The following is a 22,909-nucleotide window of genomic DNA, read 5'->3' as shown; positions in this document are numbered from 1 at the left end:
CAGTGAGGGTGGGGTTGAAACACAATCCAGGCTACCCAACATAGCGCCGCAGCTGGGCAATGATGACCGGGAGTTGATTCCAAGGGGTAGCCCTAGTACATCTCATACGGGTCCAGAACATCAACAAGCTCAACAACAACAAAACACTGACATTGTACCATCCGAGCCCAGGGCCCAAACAGCTGAGACCAGTGCCAATAGCCAGACAACAAATGAGACGGTTGCCAACAAGAGTAATAGATACCCTACCAGGGTTCACAAGCCACCATCATATTTGAGAGACTATGTTAATAAATAACATTAGTGGGGGGGAAGGGGTGTTGTGTCTGTAGATTAATTAAAGGGGCCTTTCTGGAAGTGGGAAGCTCTGAGTGCAATTATTGGCTAATGCAATTTAGGCGGGAGTTTCCGGGCTGGGGATTGGCCACTGTTTGAATGTAGCTGACTATATAAGGGGGAGTTAAACGGTTAATTGCCAGTTGACTTATGCTTGTGTTAATAAACGTTCTTGCATTAAACCTCACGGTGTGATCGTCTATTGGAACCTAACACTGTAGTAGACTACATACATGTGCCTTTCTGTCAAGCTAGTTAACACTTTAGCCAGTGACTTCATAGTTAGGTGTCAGAGTTATCATTTCCATGAAATGCAACTGTTAGTGCACGACTCTGAGAATTATACTTTGAGCTGCTTGCAAAGCACAATGTTTGGAATGTTTTGGCTTCAATTTGAGATCTTGTGTTCATCCATAACCCCAAGAGACAGAAACATATTTTCCCTTTTAAATGAAAATGCTGCAAAGTCTGCAAAAATTGCACTTCCCAAGATTTATAGAAAAATACATCTACAGTAGTAATAGAACTACCATTTTGTTCAGGTGGATTTGTTCAGCTGATTGTGATTATCTATCTATCTATCTATCTATCTATCTATCTATCTATCTATCTATCTATCTATCTATCTATCTATCTATCTATCTATCTTCACTGATGGAGCACCCCCTTTTCTGGAGGTAAGCTGTTCCACTGGTTGATTGACCTCACTGTCAGGAAGTTTCTCCTTAATTCCAGGTTGCTTCTGTCTTTGATCAGTTTCCAACCATTGTTTCTTGTCCTTCCATCTGGTGGTCTGGTGAACAACTTGAACCCCTCTGCCTTGTGGAAGCCCCTCAGATACTGGAACACTGCTATCATGTCTCCCCTATTTCTTCTTTTCTTTAGACTAGCCAGCTTATAGTCAAGTGATTGTGCACTAGGACTCCAAGGTCCCTCTCACAGTTACTGTTTTTAAGCCAGGTCTCGCCCAATCTGTATTTGTGCCTTTGGTTTTTCCTGCCTAAATGTAAGATTTTGCTTTTCTCCACATTGAAACTCATTTTGTTGGATAGGGCCCATTGTTCAAGTTGGTCAAGATCTTTTTGGATCCTGAGTTTGTCTTCTGGGATGTTGGCTACTCCTGCCAGTTTGGTGTCATCTGCAAATTTGATGTATGTATATATATGTGTGTGTGTGTGTGCAGTTTTTCACTGTATTTTTGTTGTGGATGCAGAGAGAATTAAATAGTGTCTTTTCCTTCCCTATGCCCCATTTGTCTTCCTTTCCAATTAACCCTGTCCTCCTTTGCCTGCTCAGATATCTGGTAATCCTAGATTAGAAATAACAATAGAAAAAGCAATAGTAATAGCATTTAGGCTTAGATATTGCCCCATAGTGCTTTACCCTCTGGGCAGTTTACAATATAAAAGCTTTATATGCAAATTGCCCCCAACAAGCTGGGTCCTCATTGTACCTCAGACAGATGGAAGGCTGAGTCATTCTTGAGCCCTGTCAGGATCAAACTCCAGGCTGTGGGCAAAGTTTGCCTGCAATACTGCATTCTAAGCACTGAGCCACCAGGGCTCCTTAGGTTAGCTCTTTCCCTGTCATCTTCCACTGAGAAACCAAAATATACCACCTGTGTACAATTTCCCTTTGAATATTGTCACTGAAACATTGTTTAATCTTTGTTCTTGAAAAGGTAGAGATATAACATAAAAATTAACAAATAACTGAATATTTCATGTAGAAATAATTCTATTGCTTGGGAGCTCCTGGCCCTTGCTCTTTTGGGGAATTGTGCTCTGCCCCATTAGGCCTTTTTAGTTTCAGATAGTGAATAATGAAGTATTTTTTGGCATGGTGGGGTTGCAAGGCAGTGTGACAGCTTTGGCAGAAAGGTATATTTTAATCAGTAACAACAGCAGCAGTACCAATACTAATACTGCATGAAATGAAAACACTACATTTGCCAATTCCTTGGGAAAATATTACATTATGTTGCATTCTTCTCAGATCTATAGTCAGTCCTTTCTTCATTCTTTTCTGGCAGGATCAGCAAAATTTAGCATCAAAGGCCTGAGAAAGGGCAGGTAAGTTGTGGTTTGCCCGCTCCTCTGTAAGACAAGGCAAAATGTTTTAAAAGTGACCTTAGAGGAGAGAAATTCATTATGATTTAAACCAGCCTTTCTCAACTCCTTGAGCTCTTGCTTCTTAGACTACAGTTACCAACTTCATCAGCATCGTGGGAGTCACGACATTGTAAAACAGGGGTGTCAAACTCAATTTCATTGAGGGCCGCATCAACATTGTGGTTGCCCTCAGGGGGGCGGGTGGGTGTGGCCTGGGTGGGCATGGCCTACTGGGTGGGCATGGCTAGAGTGCATATGGCCTACTGGGTGGGCGTGGCCAGCTCTACATCGTTCGCATCAAGGCTGCCTATGGGGGCCTGGGCAGGAGTGGGACAGATCTGAGGGTCTCTGGCAGAAGGAGGGTCTCTGGGCCAGGGCCAAGGCAGTGGGGGCCATTCCCTCACTGTTTCCAGGATGGCTTTGTGGGCTGCATGAAACCACTTCATGGGCCGGATCTGGCCCCCGTGCCTTGTGTTTGACATGTCTGTTGTAAAAGGCCAACTTAGACAATTGATCTACAGCGACCTTTTAAGGTAAAGTATGTGTTTAGGTTTGTTATCCATACACTTTTTGCCTATTTCTGCTAGTTTTTAAAAAATCCTTCTTCAATTTTGTAAGTTGAGAGCCTCTATTAGAAAATCGAGAAATCATGCATTTATTAAAAAAAAAATACAAGTTCATCTTCCAATTGCTGCAATTTAAATCACGAAAAAAACATCTGGGAGAATAGGTAACTTTAAAAGCCAAGAAAATACCAAAATAATACTGGGAGGCGAATGTGTGTACATTGTAACCCAAGAGTTTATTCACAGCAGGCAAGAGGTACCTAGGAAAAAAAATGATGCTGAGGTATATGGGGACTGAGATGGGGAACCAAATTAGTAACATATGTACACAACCTCCCGGACATATCACTGTTTAATTTAGCCAAAGAAAACAAATAAAAGCACTTTGTGTATGAAAGCTGGACATTTCTTCCCATTCACCCAATATCTGCAGGTAGGATCTTACATGTAGAATTCTTATGACCTAAGGGCAACCAGTAGATGATACCAAACAGATTTCATTGTCACTTTGTTTCCATCTAGTGGTCATCCAGATTGCTGAAATCCAGATATCCCTGGCCTTTACAGCTATTTTAATCACAGTCCCTGTGAGTGCTCACGGCAACGATGTGCAGTATATTTGTCAACATACTTCCCAATGGTATCACTGGCTACTGCTTGTTGAAAACAAGTACCGTCTTTGCTGGTGCTAACCTTTCTTTGAAAATAGCTCTCTTGCAAAGTTCCATTCGCTTCCCAGTTTCCACTGATATAAAAATTAACATTTCAAAATATCTCCTTGGGCATCCAGACTTTAGGGAGGCAAGGGGGAATTTTCTGACTCTTTAGTTCTATTGAAACTGTTTTCTGCTGGCACACTTAATTTGGAAGTTACAGTATTTTTATTTGGAGCTGGCACACTGATCTTGAAATTATAGTATTTTATACATTCTAGATTTTCCTTCTTGAGAAGTGCTATTCATTCCAAGATATCTCCTTGATTTTAATTGCTCCTTTTGGCGGCGGGGGGGAATGCCTAATAGATCAAAAGATACAGGATATTACACCATGTAAAAAAAGAAGAATCCCCTCTCCAAGGGAGATGGTGGTGAAAGTCATATAAACTCCATATATCTGTAATATTTGCATCTTTCTCTTCTGCGAGCTTATGGAAAGGTGAACTGTGTATGACACTTTTGACAGAGATTCTACTTGTCTTTCAATCTTTGGCTTACAAAGTGGGCAACATGTGGACCTGAAGTTGCATGTGGCCCCCAGAAGCTGAACTGACAAATTTTGGCAATAAACTGCCCAAAAACAATGTACATTTTCTTATTTTTAGCAAAAAACAAAAAACACCCAACTAGGAAAGGTTATGTGTGTTTTATTTAACTCAACAGAAATGAAAAGTAAATCCACATATCAAAAAATAAATAACAATAAATCCAGAAAAATCCAGCTCTGTTAATTTTGATGATATTACCAGGCCATTACTGATCTGACCTTAGCTACCCAATATATGCACATATATTTCGGCATACAGATATGCACGTATATTGCATATATGTGATATTCAACTCTGTATCCCCTCCCTGGTGATTCAAATGATGCAGTTGCTGCCCTCTTGCAGTGCCTGCAGGCTATGGAGGCCTAGATTGGGGGGGGACAACAGACTTCAGCTGAATCCTGGCAAGACCAAATGGCTTTGACTGCATGGAGCTTTGAGATCTGGGACTCCAACATCTTTAGTTCTCAACGGGGTTACCTCAGACAGACCAGTGTGCAACTTGGGAGTTCTGGAATTGTGACTCTTGCACAAAGAGCAGGCAGCATTTACAGCTTTGAGAACCTTTGCACAACTCTGTGTTGTGCACCAGTTGTGCCCCACAACTGGTGCAGAGTGCAGCAGCATGGTCAGTCTTTGGGGCCCATGTTACACCCCTGCTCTGTGAACTGCATGGGCTGCCAGTTTGCTTCTGGTTCCAATTCAAAGTGTTGGTTATCACCTTTAAAGCCCTTTGTGGCCTGGGTTCAGGCTATCTGCTGAAATGTCTCATTCCAACAGGATTAGCCCATCCCCACCCACTCCAGCAGAAATGGCATGCTATGGATCCTGTTGGTCAAGGAAATTTCAACTGCCAGGGACTAATAGCAGATCTTATCCTCCACTCATTCTACTTCTTCCCTCCCCTTCTTTTAGTCATGATTTGTAATTTGTATTTTATTGCAGTTAGATATATGTGTCTGTATAGTTTTATTGCTTTTACTTTTGTAAGCTGTCCAGAGATGCCTTGTGGTGAGATGGGCAGCGAACAAATGTAATAAATAAATAAATAAATGATCAACTGTCAAAAGTCTACCCGTCCTTGTCAATCTTACCCCAATAATTTATTTAGTAGAATGATAAACCAGTGGACTGGATTATAGAAGTCAAATGGCTCTAAAGAACCATTTTGGGATCATTTAGTGGACCTGGATATTCTTGTTTATTTTTCCTAGCTACATTTCCTTGCATTTTGTTCAAAAATGTTTCTGGACATCTTCCTTCCCCACTCCTCCAAAAGTATACATTAGAAAAGGTTTGTTTGTCAACATAGAAAAAGGCCCTTCAAAAAAGTATGACACTGATGAACAACATGGAGCAATTCCTGAGCCCTTTATTTTCCCAATTCTTCAGGCATCTACTTTTATTGTACAGCACCTGGAGTCCTTCTTTGAGGGAGATGGGTAGTTCAGAAATATGAAAAATAAATAAATAAAATCGTATTTCCTATTTTTCTTTCAAAAACTACTGAATGAATTTATCATTTCACTTATCTTATTGATTCTATTTGCTTTAGATCTCTACTTTCTTGCTAATACTTTGTTCTCCCATTATTAAATCGCAGGAATAATTTTGGAAGATCTACTAACTAGGCTAATAAAACAGGCTTAATTCCACCCAGAGGCATTCAGGATTGAGCAAGAAATTGAACCTGATTTTCTCAAGTCCGATATTCCTAATCTGTTTTTCTCACACTAGTAAAGCTTAGAAATGTTGGACTTCAATTTCTGGAATTCTCTGCCACTATGGTGAATGGTTCAACACAAATGCCTTAACTATTCTCTTCTGCTGCTGCTGCTGCAAAAAAAAAAGACAAATTGTTTCTAAATCTGCAAATCTGCTTGGAGGATGAACTGGGAATTTTGTTAGAGACATTATTAAGAGTGAGCTTAGAACTTAGCATGGGCATTCACAGAGTGGAAGCAAGAGGGGCAAATAACAATGCTTGTATGTGTAACCATGGCATTTGCAGGAAGACATCATCATGATCTTGTCATTTTGATGTCTTTGTTCTTTGTTATGGATGCCATACAACAATCTACTTCAAACCTGCATGACCAGATTTTTCAAGGTTTACTTTCCCAAAAGCAGAAGGATTTGCTGGATGCCACAGGCTCACTGCTCTGAAACCAGATTATTGGTTTTTACTTTTAAAATCATGGTAATATTGCTGAAAAGTTAAAAAAAAACTGTTGGCAAAAGTAAGACTCTTTAGTAAACTGCTTATCATTTGTTACTTAACACCATGTTTATGAACATAATAGGTCAAACATGCACGAATTTAGCTTTCCCCAGTTTGAACCATTCTTTACTCTTTCTAAATGATTAACAGAAAAATACATCAAAATGATCTCAACAATTATTTATAGCATCTGACCATACTAAAAAGATTTTCTTTGTTCAATACTTTGACTAATTCTCAGTTTCAAGCTTTGACTATAATAAACATCAGATTCTGTTTATGTTTGCTATAAACTTGTCAGTCCTCAATAAACAGATGTACCCCACTGGCTAGCTTTGCTGTCAAAGAACTGCCAAAGTGCACACCAGCTCTTAAATTAAATGCTATCGAATCCAGAGAGGTTCAGCTATAAAAGCCTTATTTGGAGTAACTAATCCAACACTTAGCCTTGCTACTGAGGATGGTTATTTTGTCAGCATCTAATGAAAAGTTCTAAAGGAATTTTACAAACTGTCTGCCTCTCTTTAACAGAAAGCTAATGTGACCTTTAATACGGTGTTAGACACAGTCTGACTCTAGTAAGTCTCAATTAAATTTTATGTTTTGTGGCTCCCATTTTCTTGTAATACATGGACAAAGTTCAAGGGACGACTTACTTTGAAGATTTAAATTCCCTATTGAGAGACTTTATTTCTACCTAGAGAACTCTTTGGAGATTGTGTTTTTGAACTGGCCAGCACAAGTTGAGGAGAAAAAGACTTTGCAAACTCATGTAAGGTTCTTGTGCTTTCTAAACATTTTCCCTTTTTCCCCCTGAAGAATTTAGACACTTCATTTATTAAAATGAAAATTAAAACTTTGGTGCTAATGTTTCATTTTCTATGACAGACATTTCAGGCTGCTACATCTATCCAGGGTAGATGCTTTAGTGCAGAATTCTCCAACCTTTCCAGCTTCATGGCCTGGAAGGGAAGGGAAGAGCAGGGAAATGCACGTCAGCAGCACTAGCACGTGCATGCGCACGTGGGTTATGTGCCACCCACACGTACAAATGGGCTGCAGGCACCCGCACAAATGAGCCGCTGGTGCCCACGTGCATGTGCAAACAGGCCGCTAGGCCTGCATGATGCTGGTGGTGGTGCTAGTGCACCCGCGCATGCGCAAGTGGGGCCAGTAGTATCCATGCAGCAGCGCTACCGGGAGTGGGGACGTTTGCCAGCCAGTCCCATGGCCCAGTACTGGGCCACAGACCATAGGTTGGGGACCCTGCTTTAGTGGAAATATTGGAAATTGTAGAGCAAAACACCTAGAGAACATTATTTGCAAGCCTAACTACATTTTTCTCCAACTCATGCTTTTTCACTTGTTTATATCCCACTTTCAAGGTCCCCAGTATTCTTTAAATTCCTTTGACTTACCCAAACCATTTGGGGTTTCAGAAACCCCAATACAGTACTGAATGCTGAGGTGTTTTTATACCAACTCTGACTTGGTTAAGGGATGTCAAAAGAACTGTCTGGAAGTTTTTTGAGATGATAGAAAATTTTCTGAAACTTAAGATGGGGAAACGGGGGAAAATACATATATGTGCTACATGTATGAATAGTGCATTAAGAATTCCACTGGAGCAAGAAGATATTATTCTACTTTTCCTCCCATGTTTTTTAGTTACACAGCCAGAGCAACAAACTGGGTACTATTAGATACATGAGAGTGATGTTTCTTGAGATTCAGCTTTTGCCCAGCTCATTCCTTGTCTTCTCTCAAACACCATTGCCGGCTCTTGCATTTCTGCATTACTAAACTTCATTCTCTTTTGGTCTATAACAGGGTTCAGCAACCTGAAACAGTGAAAGAGCCACTCGGAACCGGTTCCCTCACAAAAGGAGAAACTGGGAGCCGCAAAAAATGTGTGCGCATGCGCGTACATGCGCACATGCGCAGAACAGGGTTTCACTGAAGAGTGGAGCCAAGGTGAGATATGCACCTACCCTGCATATTTGAATTGATTGGTTGAAATTTTTTAGTTCCACTTTTTTGGGGGGGGACTGCACATGGCAGAGGACTGGGAGCCGCAGGAGATGGCTGAAAGAGCCGCATGCGGCTCCAGAGCCGCGGGTTGCAGACCTGTGGTCTATAATACCAACATGATATCTCTCATATTTAGCTTGCCCTTTCCTATAGCTTAATATTTTGCTAATGTAAGTTCTGTTTAACATACTCAGGGTTTGTGTTGCCTTGGCTTCTGCCACCTGGTCTCACTTTAAATGCCAATGCAGTAAAGTTAAAGAGTTGGATTAGGAATTATGGAGGCTCATGTTCTAATCCATTCTCAGCAATGCTCATTCATCCCTCTAGTCATGTTTTCTCTCCTCAGGATACCCACAGGATTGTTGTTATGAGGAAAAATATAAGAATATAAATTTAAAGAATATAAATGTTGTAAATTTTATAAATTTATAAAGAATATAAATTTTGTGTTGCAAGAATATAAGTTTGACTAAAGAGGCAGCAAATTTTCAGCACTTTGATTTCTTAGGTAGCTGATTTAATTATTTAAAATTTAAAAATATGATTTAAAAGTGAACCAGTAATGTAAAGCAAATGACATGTTGAAGGATAAATACCTTCAAATGTTACAGTTAATAAAAAAATATCAGGAAACAAAAAGTGTTATGCATTTAAAAATCAGCCATTCTAATTTGGATGCCCAATGTGTGTCTCCAAGGGGCACAGTGATGATGGAATTCACTAGAATCCATAGCTCTTGCCAATGTTGAACTAAAAATGAACAACAAACAGGATATTCAACATACTGTAATATATTCCAGACCAATATTCACTCAGCCCTGGAAATCACTATCTATTACTGGATTATTTCTTCCACTAATGGTCATCCTCTTTGGTTAGCTTTGACTCTATGATATCCATTAATTAGAACCCACTTAAAGGCATCAGAGCTATTTTAATAGTCCTCTTTGTGTGTTTTTCATCCAAATGGTAAATGCTTGAGCAACTGAAATGCTTTTACTTTTAACAACGAGATCATCTCACTGTTTCTTTTTCTCCTCTGAAGGCAGGTGCCTGCCTGCTTGTTGCAATGGGGCATGCCACATCCATGACCTTTTGTGCTGGTCTGTATGGCTAAAAGCGGGTTAGATGTGAAGGAAAATCACCTCCCATTATGGAAATCCTGTGGAGCTTGGTCAAGATAGTGGGATGTGTTTGCAGTTGTCTGGATTTCTTGACTTAATTGTGTATTTCTATGAAACAAAAATGTTGATGTTTCTCTTAAATGGCAAAGGGTTGCTTATTACTTTACATTTTGTACTCAGATAAAGTGAGCCAAATATAATATTGGGTACATAATAAGTCAGCTTTGAAGTGCACATCTGTGTAGAAATGGCCACTTTTTTTCACTGAAACATACATAGTTCTCATGTGGGAAAGGTCTGGATGGATTTTTAATACTGTTTTTGTACCTGTCTGACATAACAAAGGCAAGACCACATGACTGTTTCATTTGTTTCCAATGCATTCTGGCATGCCAAATTATCACGGGAGGGAAAAAATGCTTTTATTTTATTTTTGAAAAAGGAAAAAAATAAATTGCTTTGGAACATACTTCAATGGCTCTGAAGACCAGTAGGTAAGCCAAGGGATATTCTCAGGGCCCAAAAGTTTTTTTTTCTGACCAATCTCTTCTTTTTTTTTTCTTTTTTTTTTTTTTAAATTTTTTATTAAATTTATTATTTAAAAACATTGGACACAGTACCAGCGAGCTGACAAACCTTTTTGTCTACAATGTTTAAATATATATATATACATGTATATATGTACATCAAAAATACACTTAAATACACTTAGATTACAAATCGGTGAAATACCACAATATTTAAAACAGTGAGCTAGTCTGTAAAACCTAATAGAGACCTTTCTTTTTATCCATCCAAAGATACAATTTGTTCCAAATTCTATAATAGTCTGATTGATCTTTATTCTTTAATTCCAAAGTTAATTTGTCCATTTCAGCGCAATCCCAAATTTTCCTAATAACCTCTTTTTGTCCTGGGATCTTTTTCCATTTTTGCGCAAATGATATTCTAGCTGCTGTGATAATATGGATCGTTAAGTATAGCACATCTTTAGGATATTTCTCTTTCGTGATTCCCAACAAGAAAAGTTCTGGACTAAACTCCAGATCTTGTTTCAATATTTCTTTTAGCCAAATCCAAATCATTCTCCAAAATTTTTGTGTTTTACTGCAAGACCACCACGTGTGGAAGTATGTGCCTATCTCTTCAGAACACTTCCAACATTTGGGAGATGCTGTTGTGTACATTTTTGCTAAGCGGGCTGGGGGAAGATGCCATCGGTAAAACATTTTAAATAAATTTTCTTTATACGATGAGGCCAGTGTTATCCTTTTATTCCTATCCCAAATTGTTTGCCAAGTATCTAGGTCGATGTTATGTCCTAAATTGTTAGCCCAGGTCAACATGGGGTCTTTCACTTGCTCTTCAAACAGCTTATATCCCAAAAGTAATTTATAAAAATTCCTTATTTGTTTAGAGACCGGTCCCAATAATATTTTGTCCAATGCTGTTTCAGAGGTATATATCCCCCATTCATTTTTATCCTTCCTAAATCTCGATTGGATTTGTAAGTAGGCCCACCAATCGAGTTTTATACCTTGTAATTCTAGTTCATTCCTAAGTTTCAATTCCCCCTCCTCATTCAGAATATCCTTGTATGAGATTATGTTACCCAAATCAAACAGATTTGGGTAAACTATCGCTTCAAGGGTGGATAGCCAGACCGGTATTTTGGTGTAATTGTGAGATCTAATTTTTTTCCAAGTATTAAGTAGCGCTTGCCTGATCCGGTGTCTTTGAAAATGCGAGAAAAGACCTTGTTTCTCCGTCCATAGGAAAGCATGCCAGCCATATTGCAAATCGTGACCCTCTAAAGTTAATAGTCTTCTATTTCTCAAGATTACCCATTCTCTAATCCAGCTCAGGGCCGCGGCGTGGTAATATAATTCCCAGTCTGGCAATCCAAAACCCCCATTTTCCTTCGTGTCTTGTAAATATTTCAATTTAATTCTTGGTTTTTTCCCCTGCCAAATAAAATTTAGTGATAATTTATCCAAATTTCGAAAAAATTTAGAGTCGAGTTGAATTGGGATATTCTGAAACAGAAACAGGATTTTAGGCAGAATATTCATCTTAATGACAGCGATTCTTCCCAATAATGAGAGTTTTAGGTTTCCCCATCTTTCCAGATCACCTTTTATTTGGTTCACTACATTATCATAATTATCCTTTTTGAGTGAAGTGCATCTAGCCGTAATGTTAATCCCTAGATATTTTATTTTCTTGACTATTTCTATATCCATGATTTCGGCCAGATTACCTTTTTGTTTATTGGTCATATTTTTAACAATCATCTTGGTCTTATTTCTATTTATTCGCAGTCCGGCAACCTCACCATATTTAGATAATTCTTCCAATAGCTTTGGTCCCGTCTGACATGGATCCTCCATAATAAAAACCAGATCGTCCGCGAAAGCTTGCAATTTAAAGGTTTCCTTTTTAATGGTTAATCCTTTTATCTTTGGGTCGTTTCTTATAGTTCTCGTTAATACTTCAAGAGTCAATATAAACAGCAATGGTGATAAGGGGCAGCCTTGCCGTGTTCCCTTTTGAATTTGAAACTTGCTAGATGCTTCCCCATTAATAATTATTTTTGCTTCCTGATTGTCATAAATTGCCCTAATTATATTTATAAATTTTTCACCCATATTCATAAAGCTAAGCTGTTGGCACAAAAAAGACCATTTAACATTGTCAAATGCCTTTTGGGCGTCTAAGAAAAGTAATGCCATCTGTTGTTCGCTATGTAATTCATAGTACTCCAATGTATCTAATATTATTCTAATGTTGTGCTTAGTGTGTCTCTTAGCGAGAAAACCATTTTGATCTGCGTGTATGAAATCATTCAGAAATCGTTTCAATCGTTCCGCTATAATTGATGTAAATATCTTGTAGTCCGAGTTAAGAAGTGATATGGGTCTGTAATTTTGGATTAATGTATGGTCTGTGTTATCTTTCGGAATAAGGGTTATGTTTGCCTCTAGCCAAGATTTAGGCGTCCTTGCGCCTTCTAATACTGCGTTAAATACCTCCACTAGGGGTTGAGCTAGGATATTTTGTAATTCTTTATAAATTTCTGATGGAAGACCGTCGGGTCCCGATGCTTTATTATTCTTTTGTGCATTAATAGCTTTTATCACCTCAGATAGTCGAATTTCCTCGTTTAACATATTTCTGGTATCTTCTGTGACCTTAGGTAGTTTGGCTCTTTGAAAATATTCCTCCATTTTCTCCACACTTGCCTGACTATCTTCTTTGTATAAACGTTCGTAAAATTCCTGGGCTATAATTTTTTTTTTTTCCTCCTGGTGGAATATTCTCCCTTCCTCATCTCGTAGTTCGTGAATCCAGTTTTTCCCCTTTTGTTTTCCCAATTTATATGCGAGCCACCGGCCCGGTTTATTTGCATTTTCAAAAAAATTTTGTTTCGTGTTTCTCAATTGTTGTGCTAATTTCTCTTTGTCTAGAATGTTAAGTTTGTGTTTAATCAGATCCATAGATTGCTTGATATTCTCTTTTTGTGGATCTTGTTGGAGTGTAACTTCTAAGCTCTTATATTCCTCTTCTAATCTTTCCCGTTGTTGTCTTTTCCCCTTATTTTTATATACCATATATGCCCTCGCTACCCCTCTCATCATTGCCTTAGCTGTATCCCAATTGTTTTGTACTGAGGTGTCTATAGCTTTATTTTCCTTAAAGAAAAAACTTAGTTCTCTCTCCATCTTAGATTTGAATTCGTCTTCTTTTAAAATTGCTCTTTGAAGCGTCCATCTGGGTATTTTTTTGGAACCTTTCCAGATAAGTTTAATAGGATTGTGATCTGCCCAAGTACCTGTCGCTATATGTACCTCGTCTATTTCTGAACTAATTTCTTTCGTCATCCATACCATGTCTATTCTAGACCATGAGTTATGTCGGTTGGAGTAATATGTATATTGTCTAGCCTTACGATTTCTTTCCCTCCAGACATCTTGGATATTTAGTTCCTCAGCCAAGTTAAGAAAAGATCTCGGTAGAGTTCTTCTCTTCTTTTTCCTAAGCGTCTTTCCCATATAATCCAAATTTATATCTAGGATAGCATTAAAATCTCCTATTAAACAAATCTCCTCATAATCAATGCTACATATCTTATTGTGAAGTGTTTTGAAAAATTGTTCTTGGTTATGGTTTGGGGCATATATCTCTACCATCATGACCTTCCTGTGATTTATTATAACCTCGACTATCAGTATTCTACCCTCTTTATCGTTATAAATTTGTTTTGCAGTCAATTTTGGGTTTACATATAGTGCCACTCCTCTCTTTTTCTTGTGTCGGTCTAAGGAAACGAATAGGTTCCCTATTCTTGGTTGTACTAACAAATATTTTTGTTGTTCCTTTATATGGACTTCTTGTATTGCCACGATATCCAATTGTTGGTGAATAAGCCTATTAAAAAATTTCCGCCTTTTCACTGGCGAATTCAATCCATTAATATTCACAGACATAATACTACACTCACCTCCCTTCATCTTACTTATTTCTGGTTTTTGTGGATCTCGTGATTCGGGGCTCTCTCTCTTCCTTGTCTCTAGTTCCATGTTTCTCTGTTAACTCACCGGATTTGTTCCTTCTATCCTCTGTAGCTAAGATCTTCCCATCCATTGCCACACGTATTGTATCTCTTTCTCTTACCTCCCTTCCATCTTGATCTTCTAAATCTACTTCCTCTTGGCTATGGAAGTGGCGTTTGTAAAAATCTTCTGCCTTCTCTATCGTGTCCAGTCTATGCCTTCTATCCTGCCACGTAACTAGAATACCCTCTGGAGTTAGCCATCTAAAGTTTACATTTTCTCTTATTAGTTTGGATGTTAAGAATTGATAGCCGCGTCTCAGATCCCTCATCCTTTTAGGTATCTGTTTAAGGATGGTGATTGGTTGGCCCCGAAATTCTAATGGTTCCTCTCTAGATCTATGCAGAAGCTCATCCCGAATTGATTTTTTAACTAACCTTACATGTACTTCTTTTGGGAGGTTGTGCCTTCTCGCATAATTAGTTTGGACCCTGTATGTTTCATCAATTTCCGCCAGCATTTCCTCCTTCCCTACACCGAGTGCCTTTGCCATCAGTTCTGCCATCATGACCAACAGATCTTCCCCTCTTTTTTCTTGAACGTTCTGGAAGCGTAGATAATGAGCAGCCTTTTCTGCTTCCAGAAAAATGACTGTTGTTTCTAATTCCTTATTAGCCTGAAGGAGTGTTTCATTTAAATCATCTACTCTCTTTTCCTCTTTTTCCATTCTAGCTTCCATATCTTGAAGTCTTTGTTCATTTTTGACTAATTGCTGTTGAATCCCTTCAAATTTATCATCTATCGCTTGGATTTTCCCCTTTAATTCACCAGTGTCGTTTCTTATTTGGCCAAATAAGAAGTGACCAATCTCTTCTTAATCTATCAGTCTAAAGCAGAAATAAATGTTACTACAGATTCTGATACACATTCCTGGCCCATGAGTCTGTGATCTCCTTGGCATATACTACAATTTCAACTCAACAAAATTAAATAAAATAGAGCATTTCTTTCTACATGCTCTTAATGTTGAAATTCTGTAACAAATTATATTCAGGTAAAGTAAGCCAATATGAAAGCCAGTTATTTACCGTGTTTAATTTATAGACTGTTGTTTGTCATTGAACAAGATACTTGAAACTAATCAAGGAGAGAAGCAACCTAGAACTAAGGAGAAACTTCCTGACATTTAGAACAATTAACCAGTGGAACAAACTGCCTCCAGAAGTGGTGAATGCTCCAACACTGGAAGTTTTTAAGAAGAGACTGGACAGTCATTTGTCCAAAATGGTATAGGGTTTCCTGCCTGAGCAGGGGGTTGGACTAGATGACCTCTAAGATCCCTTCCAACTTTAATATTATTATTATATTTACGTTTCTTAAATGTCTCCAATAAAGTGGCTAAACAGGCTTCCAAAAGCAATTAATTCCACAGAAAAGATCCTGCTACCACAGCCACTTATTTTTTTGAGATTAATTTTTTCAAGGACAGCACGTTTTTACAATAGCAGAAATACAGAAAAAGAACAATCCAGGCCAAAAAGCTGCAATCCTTGAATTGCTCAGCATTATATCTCCATGGTCATGTGGCTGGCATGACTAGACGCCAAAGGAGCATGGAACGCTGTTACCTTCCCACCGTAGTGGTCCCTATTTTTCTACTTGCATTTTTACGTGCTTTCGAACTGCTAGGTTGGCAGAAGCTGGGACGAGTAACAGGCGCTCAATCTGTGACGCGGCACTCGGGATTCGACCTGCCAAACTGCCAACCTTCTGATCGACAAGCTCAGCATCCTAACCCACTGAGCCACTATGTCCCTACAGTGTGTGTGTGTGTGTATATATATATATATATATATATATATATATACACAGAAATAAGTTTGAAATGATCATATCTGTCTCCCTTTATTCTTTGTTAGCAAGCCAAAAAATTTACACAAATATGAGCTGCCACTGCTGTGGCTACTGCCTGTAGATGGCCTTGGGTTAGGCTGAAACAGGAAATAAGATTTGTCCCGTGTTTGGGACTTAAGCAAGTGCATTCTAAATAGTTAACAAGCATTTAACACACACACACACACACACACACACACACACACACACACACACACACACACATATAATGGTTTTCTACCCCACCAGTCTTCTCTCTCCCTAAACTGGAGAAGATGAGGATCTGAAAAAGAAAACAAAATTCATGCTTTTTTCTTGTCAACATTATGGCCCGCCAGTCATTGATCGTGAGATTTCCAAGACTCTCTCATACAGACTAAGACCAGCACAAAAGTTTTCATTTATTATTTGGCAGTGGCTAAGCCCGCGAAGGGACTTGCAGAGAGACTCATTAGAAAGGCCTATGTCTGCTTGTCTTAAAAAAAGTAAGTGTTACCGTTACTAATCTTTGGTGATGACAGAGCAGAGTCTAGAAGCAGATGCTATTCAAAAGGCTATTGTCCTCTTCTTCCATACCAAGATTTAGCAAGTTGTTTTTATATTGTTTTAAGAACTACCTGCTATTGCCAGTATGAAAAAGACCATGCCTAAAGTCTTTTTTTTTTCAGACTAGCAGATCACGCAGAAAGAATAATATTTGATGTCTTGGGTAAACGCTTGCAAGCAATTGAGACAGATTATTGAAACAGACTGAGGACTGAAAGGCAGTATCAGACCTGCTGAATGTCTGATTTAGGGCTCTAGCAAAATGGAAAGACAGTTCAGAAGTTTAGAACATCATGGTTTGTTCAAAAGTAGAAGTAGAAGCATCTGTTCTCCACCCATGTTTATTTGTTTTATCCAAGGGTTCATGAGACACCAGAGAGAGGGGTATGCATGTTGACTTTTTGGTACAATGTCACCAGCCTTGAAGGAGATAGCAAAGTGCCATTACTGAAATGGCTATTCCTGAACCCAGAACATTATACTAACCGCACTAAAGTAATCAATAAATACTTTTATATTGTAGATATATCTACAAGCAAGCACAAGGTACCCTGAAGGGATCACCTATATCAGGCCTAATAGAAGAAGCAGTCAACGACTCAAATCCATAGCTCTACCCACCATCCAACCAAAATTCTGGACATGCTACATTGATCACACCTTCGTCATCATCAAATGCTCCCAAATTAAAGAAACACACCACCTACTCAATAACATATTCCCTGGGATCAAATTCACATGCAAAGAAGAAACAGAGAACAGACTCCCATTCCTCAAAATCAACATAAGGAGACTAGACAACTGAGAATTGGAAACCCATGTCTACTGCAAACCCACGCACACGGACCGAATCCTCAGCTTCACAAACAACCACCCCACCATACCCCAAATAAGCTGCGTCCAGACCTTCTTCAGAAAAGCCAGGACACACTGCAGCACCACAACATTAAGAAAAGTGGAAGAGAAATGGCTGCTTGATGTCTTTTTTCATAACAGCTATCCAAAAAACTTTATATTCTGGCACACAACACCCAAACCACAACACAACACACAGCCAATAATCACGCGAAAACTAACCCTACCATACACAAAAGGGGTGTCAGAAATGACAGCCAGAATTCTCCAACCCCTAGGAATAGCAATAGTCCACAAACCCACAGCTACACTGTGCCAGGAATTATCCAGAACCTAAGACAAGATATAGAAGGATGAAAAAAACAATGTAATATACAAAATCAACTGTAACCATTGTAACCAATTCTACATGGGATAAACATCTTATAAATTAAAAACCAGGATCCACGAACACCAGCTGGCAGTCAAATGCCATGATCCCAAATTCTTAATCTCAACTCACACCAACATCAAAGAACACCAATTCGATTGGAGCAAACACAAAAATCACTGGCCACGCTACCACCAGCCACGCTCATGAGTTTATCGAAACCTGGCACTCCACAAACAATTGCATCAACACATTGACCTACAACCAGCCTATGAACCCCTCAGAATCCAACCACACAGCCAACCAGAGACAGCACTGACCCTCAACCAACCCATGCAAGCCCCCCACCAGCAGTTCACCTCCCAGTGACACTGACCTAATGTAACCTCCCCATCACAAGACCCATCACAAGACCCATCACAAGACCCTCACTTGATACATCCACACCTGAAGCCCATGTAAACAGAAAACTGACATCCCCTAAACTCTGCTGAAGATGTTACCTAGCCTGGTAATGAAATGTTCAGAAACCAACCCACAAGCTCGCAGAACAAACCTTCACCCTCATTAACTACTGCCCAGTGACATATATCTTTGGAGGGATAGGGTTCTTGAGAAGATGAATATCTATGCATTTTGAGATGGTATTGGAGGATACAAATTATCTTTACTTTTTCAGTCTGAGTTCAGACTTGATTTTAAACAGAATCAATTCTGGATGCCTTATGGATCATGTTCTCTGGGGAGACAAAAGAGTAATATTCAGCTTATAGTACTTGCTTTAATGGTTTTGGAATGCTCTCCTATTGTATGCATGATGTAGTATTCTCATATGCTCTCTACTTGACTTTATGGTTATTTCCACAGGGGAAAGAATTCCACCGGGGTAGGTAGTTACACGGCTCCTACTTATTCTTGATTAGGGAAAATGCATCTTTTAAAAGCCTAGGTGGAAGAAAACAGGAAATCCCCATTCTTCAGAATATGCTTTAAAAAAAAAAGTTTGCTAACACTCCATGGCTGATCAAAGTATGAACAAATGGACAATGAAATAGGGGGTATAAACAGGTAAACACAATAAACTCATTGAGCTAGTAGAAAATTATAATTATCTCAGCATAAAATTTGAAGAGCTCTATTCTACTTCAAGAATAAGGCCAGAAAACAATGCTGTCCTTATAGATTTTAGGCTATTAGGAAAGGGATGATTTTATTCCCTTAATACTCCTAACATGTGGGAAAACAACTATCAATTACTTTCCTTAATATTGGGTGGCAAGTGCTTGGCATGGCATATTTAGTTAAGGCCCACAATAACAAATAATAGGAAATATTCTGTGCTTGTGACCTTCAGTTACACTATTTCTGAACAGAGTCAAGGAAGGAAGGAAGGAAGGAAGGAAGGAAGGAAGGAAGGCCTTCCTACCAAAAATTGCCCAACTGACCAGGCATAGGTATTGAGGAGGGTGTGGGATGAAATACAAACTCTTCTGAAAGAGTTGGACTCCTGTCCAAAAATAATCTGGTTTATAGGAAACAGGTACAAAGGATAGACATAAAATAGGAAGGAACAACTGATAATGAGTGAGTTAGTAGTGCAAGGAAATGGCAACCATGGTAGTAAGCCTAATTCTGATCTCATGGTATTCTGGAAGTAGCCTGTGTGTCCCCCTCCCTCCTCCCCCCCACGTAGCTGGAATGAAACAGGAAAAAAGACAATGCCTCTGGATAATCAGAATAATAAACAGTACAGCCATATAAAACCCTTGAAAGATTGTCCTATAATCGTTGATGAAATTAACAAACGCCAGTTATGTTTCCACATTTAAATTAACATTCATGGCAGCACTGATGTAACATCCTCATCCTGCTAACAACAGATCTAGTGTTGTTTCAAAAAAAGCAATGAGAATATGAGAATAAGCCCAGAGAACCCAAAATTGGAGCAGGTAGTACTAAAATAAATAATCCCTCATGTAACTATCTCTAGTGGCTTTACTTCTATCGTCCAGTTTCTACAGGTTTGGGTATGAATTCTGTCACATTAAATCTGTTTAATCTCCAGGTTTTTGTATTCTGCAGGCATCCAGCCAAGACTGACTGAGAAGGAAGAAACTCCTTAACTTCCTTTCCCCCTGAATTCCAATTGCCTGCCACTCATGGGACTATTTAAAAATTTTTAAGAGACCTCAGCGAGACAGCATGCCATTCCAGCTTAAGAGAACTAGTCACTTTTAGCCAGCATTAAATTTTGCTATAGTTTAATTGGCTATATTTTAATTTTTCTATCTTAGTTTCTGTTGAATGTCTTAAATACAGTATGGTGTTATAAAAAGTTTATAACATCAACACTAAATACATAATGAATGAAAGTAAAAAGGGGAGAAGGATCCATGTGAGAGGCTTATTGTAGGGTCAATAAAGGAAAAATCCTGGTTTCTCATTATTTGTACACCTGCCAATGATGCTATTGCTTACAACACTGCCAGTTCCAACATTAAACAATTCAGATATCAAATCTACCTACAGTAGATCAGCAGTTTTTGGACTATTGGCTGAGAAATTCTAGGAATTGAAGTCCTCACCTCTTAAAGTTGCCAAGTTTGAAAAACACTGATCTAGATTGTGATACATTTAGCCAAGAGTCCATCACAATCTATATACAATCTGAACTGTGGGTTTATAGTTCATCTGAAGGACTGGATGAAAGAAAAGGACAAGGGGTGACATGATAGCTGTGTTCCAATATCTCAGGAGTTGCCACAAAGAAGAGGCAGTCAAGCTATTCTCCAAATCACCTGAAGGCAAGACAAGAAGCAATGGATAGAAACTAATCAAGGAGAGAAGCAACCTAAAACTAAGGAGAAATTTTCTGACAGTTAGTTGGAACAACCTGCCTCCAGAAGTGGTGAATTCTCCATCACTGGAAATTTTTAAGAAGAGATGGGAGAAACATTTGTCTGAAATGGTATAAGGCAGGGGTCCCCAACCTTTCTTGCTTGGCAGCCTGGTGCAGGTGGGATGGAGATGCCTTTACGCACGCGTGCATGTGTGCACAAATGGAGCTGTAAGCGCATGCACAAACAGGGCCATAAGTGCTCGAGTGACGCTAGCACCCACACGCCGCTGCAATGCTGGTGTGAGTGGGGGGTGCTCGTGGTGATGCTAAATAGCACCTGTGTGATGCTCACTGTATCGCTAGCACCAGAGGGCCTCTGCAACACTAGTGCGAGTGGGGTGTGTGTGTGCACATGCACACATGTGCGTTCATTGGCCAGCCACTCAGGCAGCCCAGTGGCCAACAGCCCATGGCCTGGTAGTGGGCCGTGGCCCACAGCTTGGGGACCTCTGGTATAAGGTTCCCTGCCTGAGCAGGGGGTTGGACTAGAACAGGGGTCGGCAACCTCGGCTCTTTTATGACTCGTGGACTTCAACTCCCAGAATTCCTGAGCCAGCTATGCTGGCTCAGGAATTCTGGGAGTTGAAGTCCACGAGTCATAAAAGAGCCGAGGTTGCCGACCCCTGGACTAGAAGAACTCCAAGGTCCCTTCCAACTCTGTCATTCTATACTTGTCTTGTCTGTCTGATCAAAATCTCAATTAGTGTAATAAAGAAAGAGGTAAAACATTAGTAGCAAATGCCTGCCCAGCCTAGGCTCTTACTCTCTAGGTCAGGTGTAGGAAATAGTTTTCCTCCAGGGGTTGCAGTTTAATTTCATTCTTAAATGTGTTTTGGCTTCTGAGGTCCACTACTGATAATGGAATGATATTACTAGACTGTGTGTGGCTGAGATTTTAGCTCCTTTTTTCTTGATTCTGGTAGCAATTCAATTTTTTTTGTCTTACACAAAACAGATATTTTATTACTCTAGAGACTGAGCACAGCTATTTTAAGCTTCAGTCTATGAAAATGGGGGGGGGAAAGCAGAAAGAGAGGATCATGCTGCAAAACTTGGCAGTGTATTTTTGGGGGGCAGGAGCTTTAGAGACTGCAAAAAATGGGACTGCTGAAGACTGCTTCCCTCCTGCTCCAGATAATTGGTCTTACTTTGGAACTGCATGTACTTTTCTCCTTATGACATGATAAGGCTGTTTCCAGTCATGAGAAATAATGTTCTAATAATCCAAAAAAGTTGCTAATTGCCTGGAAGCATCTGTTACTACTCTTGAAACAATAGGGAAACTTACCTCTAAATTAAGCATAAATTTCAAGGAAACTTTTCTTATTTTTCTTTTTTTAAATGTGACATCAATTTACCTCATGTGATGTCAGTAAAATGGCATATTATCACAATCTTTCTCACAAGGAAAATACGAAAGATGGTTTCATGCTCTTACATATGCCCACTTTCTTAGTTCCTTAGCATTGCTGCAAGAAGTATTTGTAATACATAAAAGTCATCATTCAGTAATAATTAATAAAACTGCACCCGTTTCACATTAATAAAGAAATACTGTAAACCCTTTAGCCCCAGTCACGTAAATCTTTGTACATCATGAAGTTTAATACACCAGAAGCATCTAGCTGATTAAAAAAAATATTCTAATTGCAATGAACAACCCAGTATGGGTTCTTTACCTATGGCCAGCAACTCAGAACTCCAGTTCAAAATGAGAAAAAGGTACAGATGTGAAATGAATGAAATGCAGTGCAATCACATTTTTAAGGAGTAAAATCATAAACTTATAATATATGGTGGTATTCTTACCCTTCTGTCCGGAATATGATTTTAAAACTGTCTCCAAGGCTCTTGTACCCAGAGGGATCAGATTTTCCTCTTTGAATTTGGAACCTATGAAAGTAGTAAATGAAAACTTAGAAGTTATAAAAGTTTAAAAATATACATTTTAAAATGTTGTAAGATTTTTCTGAATGTTATGCTCATATTTTATCTCTTTCTTCCCTCTTTAATGTTAAATTATACATTGTTTAAGGTAATTCTTAAGGATGTAAAAGAGATCTGCCATGAATTTCTTTCAAGTGAAATAACATAGTCTACCAACACAGGCTCTATTACAGCATAAACAGCATAAACAAAC

General features: G+C 39.0%; 1 protein-coding gene across 3 annotated transcripts in view; it reads right to left on the bottom strand.

The window, feature by feature from the left end:
- SLC25A21 (solute carrier family 25 member 21) overlaps window positions 1-22,909 on the bottom strand; it is a 304,840-nt gene that overhangs the window by 55,109 nt on the left and 226,822 nt on the right. For all 3 annotated transcript variants that reach the window (XM_081313016.1, XM_081313018.1, XM_081313017.1), the window contains exon 3: window positions 22,579-22,662. In XM_081313016.1, the coding sequence (XP_081169142.1) occupies window positions 22,579-22,662 (84 nt within the window). The remainder of the gene's footprint in view (window positions 1-22,578; window positions 22,663-22,909) is intronic.

The sequence above is a fragment of the Vipera berus genome (genome assembly GCF_964194415.1).
Source record: "Vipera berus genome assembly, chromosome: 1".
NCBI classification, from domain to species: domain Eukaryota; kingdom Metazoa; phylum Chordata; class Lepidosauria; order Squamata; family Viperidae; genus Vipera; species Vipera berus.
The sequence above is the reverse complement of the archived record's forward strand: the minus strand, read 5'-3'. Positions and strand labels throughout refer to the sequence as shown.